Source organism: Chaetura pelagica, unplaced genomic scaffold (assembly GCF_000747805.2).
Source record: "Chaetura pelagica isolate M959 unplaced genomic scaffold, ChaPel_1.0 scaffold11, whole genome shotgun sequence".
NCBI lineage: Eukaryota > Metazoa > Chordata > Aves > Apodiformes > Apodidae > Chaetura > Chaetura pelagica.
This window is the reverse complement of record NW_009952694.1, coordinates 6,158,780-6,165,625: the sequence shown is the minus strand read 5'-3', so window position 1 is coordinate 6,165,625 and position 6,846 is coordinate 6,158,780. Positions and strand designations below refer to the sequence as shown.

Here is a 6,846-nt window from a genome sequence, read left to right as displayed (position 1 = left end):
ATGAGCAGGGCGCGGGCGGACGAGGAGGAGTATTGGCACAGCTCCAAGTTCCGGGCCTTCACCTTCGACGACGAGGATGACGAGCTCTCCCAGGTGGGCTCCGACCCCGGGGCGCCGCGGCTCGGCCCGAGACCACCCCGGACGGGCCTCCCCGTGGCCGTCCCAGCTTGGGCCCTGTGCTTCGCGGGGTGCGGGGGGGGTGGATGCTCTGCGTGGAGGCCACCGAGGGCTCCGGTCTCGCCCACCACGGCAGCCAGTCCCTAATATTGCTAAGGCTGCGCCTGTGCGCCAAACTGCAGCTCCTGGCTGAGCTGTCAGTGTCAGTGTAGGTGCGGGTGGAAGGGCTGCTGTGCCTGTTGAACACCTACAGGCCTCAAATGCCTCCTCCAGAAGGGAGAGAGGAAGCTGAAGAAGCTGTATTTGGAGCTGCGGGGAAGATTGTTGGAAGGCAATAGGAAACCAAGCACTCTTTGCAGCACTGGTGGTTTTTATACAAGATCTTTCTTTTGGCCACAGCTAAAGGAATCCAAACGGGCAGTGAATAGCCTTCGGGATATAGTTGATGATGACGATGACGACCTTGAGAGGGTCAGCTGGAGTGGAGAGCCTGTGGGAAGTAAGTGCTGCAAGTTGTCTTCGAGACAGAGGAAGTACAACATTACTGCTTAAGTCATGTTGTTTAGCCAAGGTCAGGAGTACTACTTGCTATCTAATCTGATTCTAGTCTGCTCAGGTCATGTTGTGAGCCATTTGATTTACCTATGTGGACCCACTGAAAAGAGAGCAAGCAGAAGTCCAAATTAAATAGAGGAGTGCAGACAAGTAGAGGGAATTCACTGTGTTTTTTTTCTCAATATGTAGCCCAGCTTAGATCAGATACTTTGGAGGTTATGGAATCATAGAATCACAGAACAGTTTGGGTTGGAAGGGACCTTAAAGATCATCTAGTTTCAACCCCTGCCATGGGCAGGGACCCTAGAGCAGGTTACTCAGAGCCCCATCCCACCTGACCTTGAATACTTCCAAGCATTATGGCTTGACACTGATGATGCTCAGACAGACTGCATGATTCTAGGTGATCATTCCCTTCGCACTGCTGCCTGAAATGCCCTGTTGCCACCAGCATATGCACATGGATAGCCATTTTGTCTGTGTGGGAAGGAAAACTATCTAAGGTTGTGTTCAGGAAGGTATGCTTTTATATTTCTGTAATTTGAGGTAAGTCAGAGATTCTCTGTCTTGCTTTGTACCTTTAGAGCAGGAATTATGCTTTAGCCTATGCAACAACATATAAATGTTGTGTGGTCTATGCATTTTTTTTCCATAAGCCATAACCAGCTGTACAACATTGCTGAAATCATCCGTTTCCAGGGGACGGTGAGCAACTGTTTAACAAGCAATATTACATGGGATTAGGATTGGGATTCTGTGCACTGCATCTACGTAGAGCTGCAGGTCAAAGTTATCAGGGTGTGCTAGTGCAAAACTGACTAGGATACACCAAGTGTGTCCTAGTGGCAGGACATTTCCTGCCATGCCATAAGATCATTCTTGACAGACTGGTTTTCTCTTTCTCTGTTATAAATTACCTCTATCTGCACGTAGGTATCTCCTGGTCAATCAAAGAGACAGCCTCCAGCAGCACTAGCTCTCTGGAGGGCCGAGACTCCAGCCTACAGAAGGGCTCTTCCTCCTATGCTGCTTTTCCCAAACAAGTCTCATCGTACTCCCTGAGCAACCTATTCAAAGGTGAGGTTCCTTGTATACAACATGGGCAAATGGCTTTTCCCTCAAGAGTGTCCAAGGGCAGTTGTATTCTGTAAATTGTTTTCTCTTAAGTGTATTACAAAACAGGGAAGCTCTAATCTCTTCTCAGTGTAGGAGTGTATCTCTCACTGGTGAGCAGTTGGAGACCGTCTTGTGTTGAAGATGGTGTGCTCTTGAGGTACGGGTGGGGGCTTTGGAGATGGTGGCTTCTTAAGAGCCAGGTTTCACAGAGCAGCAAGGCAGAACACAGCACCACTGCACAGCAATCTGTCTGCATGGTGGAAAAGAGCAGGCTGTAAAGGGGCTGGCTTGACACATGTTGCCCTCATTTGACCTTCAGTACTGCAGAGAAGACAGGTTGATTACCCTTTATTTGGAGCTCAGCTGGCTGCTCTTGATGTTGCAGTTGGTTTAGCAAACACAGTAGCGGCAGTGGTAGCAGAGCTGGTTACCGGAGGAGCTGCACAGCAGGCCATGGGGAGCCTTGCACAGCTTGCAAGAGTTCAGCTCAGTTGTCTCACAGCCAGACAGCAAACCATCTTTTACTTTTTCCCTCTTTCTCTAGGGTGGTTTTTTTTACTCTGAACTTTGATAATACAGTGACAATGAAAAGCATTTGGTGAGCTAAGCTGTCCATGTGGTATGGGCTAGGCAGTGCTGTATGCTTGAGCCTCTGCTCTGCAGGTAGATGAGTGCAAGCAGTTGAGCCCCAGCTATGCTGGTGTGAACCACTGTACATAGTGGCTTGTTCTGCAGTGGCACAGGTGTGGCAAACTGGCTTGTGTCCTCTGCAAGAGGTGTTGCTGGTGAAGAGACAGTCTCTCATGAGTGTTTAATTTGATTGCAGGACGAAACAAACTTCCAAGTTTCCAGTCCCTTTCAGATGGTAAGTTTTTAAGTTTGGGAGGAGTGCATATTTATGTAAACCAAAGCATTTCCAGAAGAAGGGAAGGGTCATCTTACAATCGTGGGTTGTCTGAAAGTCATTCAGCAAAGAAGCGGAAGAGTTGGCATGGTGGTTTGGGGTAATCTGCTCATGTAGAACTGATGATGGTTTGGTTTAGAGCAGCTTTGTGTTGTCGTTTGGTGCTTGAGTCTTCTATCATGAAAACCAAGAAAAAGGTGGTGTTGGAAGTCAGTGTGAATCAGGATTTTGATGTGCTACTCAGGTTTGCCTTTCCTTCTCAGCCCTCTCTGACACAGGAGTTAAAAGCTACGCCCCGGAGCTGCGCAGACCCAAGGCAGAGTACAAGGTGAGCAGCCTGTGTTTGCAGCGCGCTGAGGTCCAGAGAACTTCCTGCTCTGTTGATATTTTCATGGAACGTGATTAGTCTCTATTCCAGACAGCAGAGGGCAATGCAGGGAATAGGACAGAACTGCAAAATGCAGCTTCATGCTAGTTTAGGTGCCCTCTGCTTTTGTTCAGAGGTATGGAGCTTTGCTGCAGATCTTAGTTACTCCTTCTCCTAATGAATGGCCCGGCAGTCTTTGTGAAAAGGATTTTGAAGTAGTGCTTTGCCTGTGAGCTGCTTTCATGCTGGGGCAGATGAATTTGCATCATGTGCTTTTTCAGTTTTTTAAATCTAAAGGCTTCTAAGCTTCTTGTTCAGCAGTCACTGGGACAGCACAGACAGAGTTGCACAGAGGTGGATTTCCTGTTGGCAGAAATGTTCATGTCCCAGATAGGTGGTGTTAGGTGTTTCAGAATCTAGTGGATTTTGGGACTGGGTGGATTCCTTCTACTAGGTGTGAGGTAGTGGTTCCATGTCCACAGGTCCAGCCAGTAACAGAACTGAGCACATATTCCCAACAGATACAGATATGCACAATACTAACACAGCTGCCCGCATGGGTTAACACAGACAGAAACCAATGCCTTTACCAACAGACACATAAACACAAAACCCTCAAGCCTGATCCTGAGCCTCCTTTCTGTCTGACTGGGACTGAATTCCACTAGTGGAACATATACACACTCTGTGGGTCTCTCCAGCAGCTGATCTTAGACATCAAGTTTGTTCTGTACCTGAATCCTAAATCCCAGTCTCCTGCAGTTGCTGGCATGTGGATCCTTGAGCACCTTAGGATTCATGGTCCCATTCTGGTTCTTGGTACTGGGAGTGCTTTTTCTACTTACTGACTGGTTAAACTTGAAGTTCACTAATGTTCATACAAACATATACACTTGGAATAGAAAGCTTATCCACATGGAAGGTGGCTAAATTTAGAATTTAACGAGAATATAAGACAGATTGCAGTGATCCAGTGCAGGGCTTAGTCAGACAGACACTCTAACTAGCCACTTGTTTAAACTTGACTGGCACCCTATGGATCTTTTTCCCTCTCTTTTCCAGTGCTTGTTCCTGCCCAATTAATTTTGATTCTTCTCCTTTCCCTGCTTTTTTTTCTTTCCCATAAACTTCTGTAACAAGTCTTACACATGTACACAACCCTCTTAAAACATTCCAGGATTCTCTTTCCCCTGTGTCTCACACTTAAGTTGTGTGCCTCTTTAGGGTTGCATGCTGTTTGGAAAAAGTTTTGTTGGTTTACTCATCTTGGAGGGTTTTACACATGGATATTGACCTAATCTGTCTTGTTTGATGGTGGCAAGGAGTAGCCAAGTCAGTGTGTTCAGATTGCACTGGTTAGGTTACTGAGTTTTTTTCACTTGTCCTTGGCCATCAGATCCTCACCAGGTTGGTGTGTTTATGTTGATTAGCCATTAATCACATAATCTAACAGGCAGCACTTCCTGAAAACAAAGCAGGAGAAATAAATATGTCCTGGTCTGTTCTGTTCTGTGCCTGTAGAAGCAGTGAAGCAGGAAGGAGAAAGGTTGTACAGCCCCTTAAAAGCAGGCCAGGGATACTTTCAGTGGGGTAGAACAAATACGGGAAAGTTAATGGCAGCTTTGAGCCTGTGTCCTGACAGTGACAGACTGAGGAGCTGTCTCTGGCCAGGAGTGCTGGAGGAAACCCAGGTGCTCAGGGCATTTGACACTTGACTGTACATAAACTCAAGAGATTCATGTGCAGTGGTCCCCTAATTTGTATTCTTTACATTTAGGCTTTCAGTAAATCTTTAGTGAATTTAGAATTCAGTATCCTCAGAGCTGGTTTTGCTTACTCCCTTTCTCTGCCTGTTTTGAGGCAGAAGGCTGAATTACAGCTGCTGGCTCCAGTGCCTCACAAAGGCTTAGATGCCTTCTTCGAGTCTGAGTTCGGGAGTGGCTTGGGCCACTTTTTACCCAGTGCTTCCAGATCCTAGTATCTGCAGACTACAGGGGAAGAACTTTGGTTGCTGTAGCAGCAGTAGTGTATTACCTTAAGATGGTCTCACTACAGACTTCAATGCTCTTGTCCCATTGTCCCAGTCCTGTGCAACTCCCAAGGCCCTTGCCTGAGGCTGTTGTCCCTGCATTCTCCAAGCTGCCATGGAAGCAGAAGTCTTGTCTGAATTGTAACAAAAAACTGACTCAGTTTGGGGTTTGGCAGTTTTGCATGTATTTTGTTTGTCCTGAAAGCAACACTGAAGCTTTAATTTAAAAGGAGGACAAACTGCTGAAACGCACTTCTTATAAAGGATATGGTGACTGACCTTAATGAAGAAGTCAAAAGGCTCAGTGTTAAGATCTGAGCCTATAACTTCCCTCCCCAACAGCATGCAGGCTCTGGGCGCCCAGCATCTGCACCCGAGCTCTAGGGACACATCCTGCTAACACCCCCTTGGAGCAGCTGAATGATGTCTGAGAAGATACACATGGGCCATCACTCTGATCCAGCACAAGTGGAAAGCAGCTTAGGGACTGCTGATGTGATCTGGCCTCTTGAGGCTCAAGAGCTCTTTATTTTTCTTGTGGCAGGATTACAGCAGTGATTGGAGTCCCAAAGATACAGTCAGGCGAATGCAGAGGGGCAAGGTAAGGACTTTCCATTCTCATGTGCTTGCAAGAGACTGAGGGTGGGTGGTCCTAAACTTTACACTTGCCTGTGCTCCTGGCCATTCCAGAAGCAGGGAGGGGATCCGTGTTCCTTGCAGCATCTAGCAGGGATGATGCTCTTCCTGTCTGCTCCTTTGTCAGGTGGCAATGCTGGGATCACACTAGCTCAGGAGCACCAGGAGACCTTCAGGGTTTTGTTTCACTCTTTACTTGAGTTGTCCCCTCAGCTAGACTCTGACAGGAGGTATCTCTACTGCTGTGTCCCTTTCTAGTCTTTCTGCTCCCTGGGGCTGGCTTTATGGAAAAAATCTGAGGGTGTGAGCCTTTACTGCCCTTCTTAGTTGGTGGCAAATGGAGAGAGGAAGACAGAAGCAATTTTGGTTACGCGGGAGCTGGAATCTTAGTCTCAGCTGCCTCAGTTTGCAGTGAGCACACAGGGAGCTTGTGGTTTTACTCTGCATGGGCCTCCTCAAAGGCTGAGGTGAAATAAAGGCTGAGAGAGGCCACAATTACAGTGTAAGGAACAGTCTTACAACTCTGCTTTTCTGGTCTCCTCCATGGAAAGGACCCTGCAGAGTTCTCTTCTCTTGTCAGGGCTGAGGTTTGTGGCGTGCAGGGAAGGTTTGCCTTGTAACAGGGGTGTTTGTGTGGAATGTACCATGTCTGCTGCTCTAGCCTGAGCAGTAACAATCTCTGCAGCCCGTGTGGACAGAATCCCAGGGATCATGGAGCACTTGGTTTCAGCTAAATGAAAAGTTCTTAGCTGGCTGGGGGGGCAGTTATTAATGTTGGTTAAGGGTTAATGGGGGAAGAATAGGTAATACCTTAGGAATTGGTTATGCCTGAGGATTGTCTGATATCCCATATGCCTACTTACTCCTCTTCCATTTCCAGGTCTGCTCCCTGGAGAGATTTCGCTCCCTGCAGGACAAGTTGGTGCTTTTGGATGAAGCTGTAGCAGGGCATGATGGAAATGTCATTACAGCTGTGAGTCCTGCTGGGGGCTCATAGGGCTGGGACTTCCTGGGTGGTCCTGCAGAGGGTGCTGGTGTGAATGCAGTCAGTTGGCCACCTGATACTGCAAGATGGGGGGTTGTTGTTTACTTAAAACCAAGAAGTTACTGAAGAGTGTCAGA

General features: G+C 47.6%; 1 protein-coding gene across 2 annotated transcripts in view; it reads left to right on the top strand.

Annotated features, from left to right (window-relative positions):
• The window catches only part of VIPAS39 (VPS33B interacting protein, apical-basolateral polarity regulator, spe-39 homolog), a 12,679-nt gene continuing 5,833 nt past the window's right edge, over positions 1–6,846 (top strand). Inside the window, exons 1-7 of one of the 2 annotated variants that reach the window (XM_009993905.1) lie at positions 1–93; positions 517–616; positions 1,606–1,749; positions 2,615–2,653; positions 2,956–3,020; positions 5,633–5,689; positions 6,605–6,697. In XM_009993905.1, coding sequence (XP_009992207.1) covers positions 1–93; positions 517–616; positions 1,606–1,749; positions 2,615–2,653; positions 2,956–3,020; positions 5,633–5,689; positions 6,605–6,697 — 591 coding nt within the window. The remainder of the gene's footprint in view (positions 94–516; positions 617–1,605; positions 1,750–2,614; positions 2,654–2,955; positions 3,021–5,632; positions 5,690–6,604; positions 6,698–6,846) is intronic. The other variant, XM_009993906.1, reaches the window with a different exon arrangement.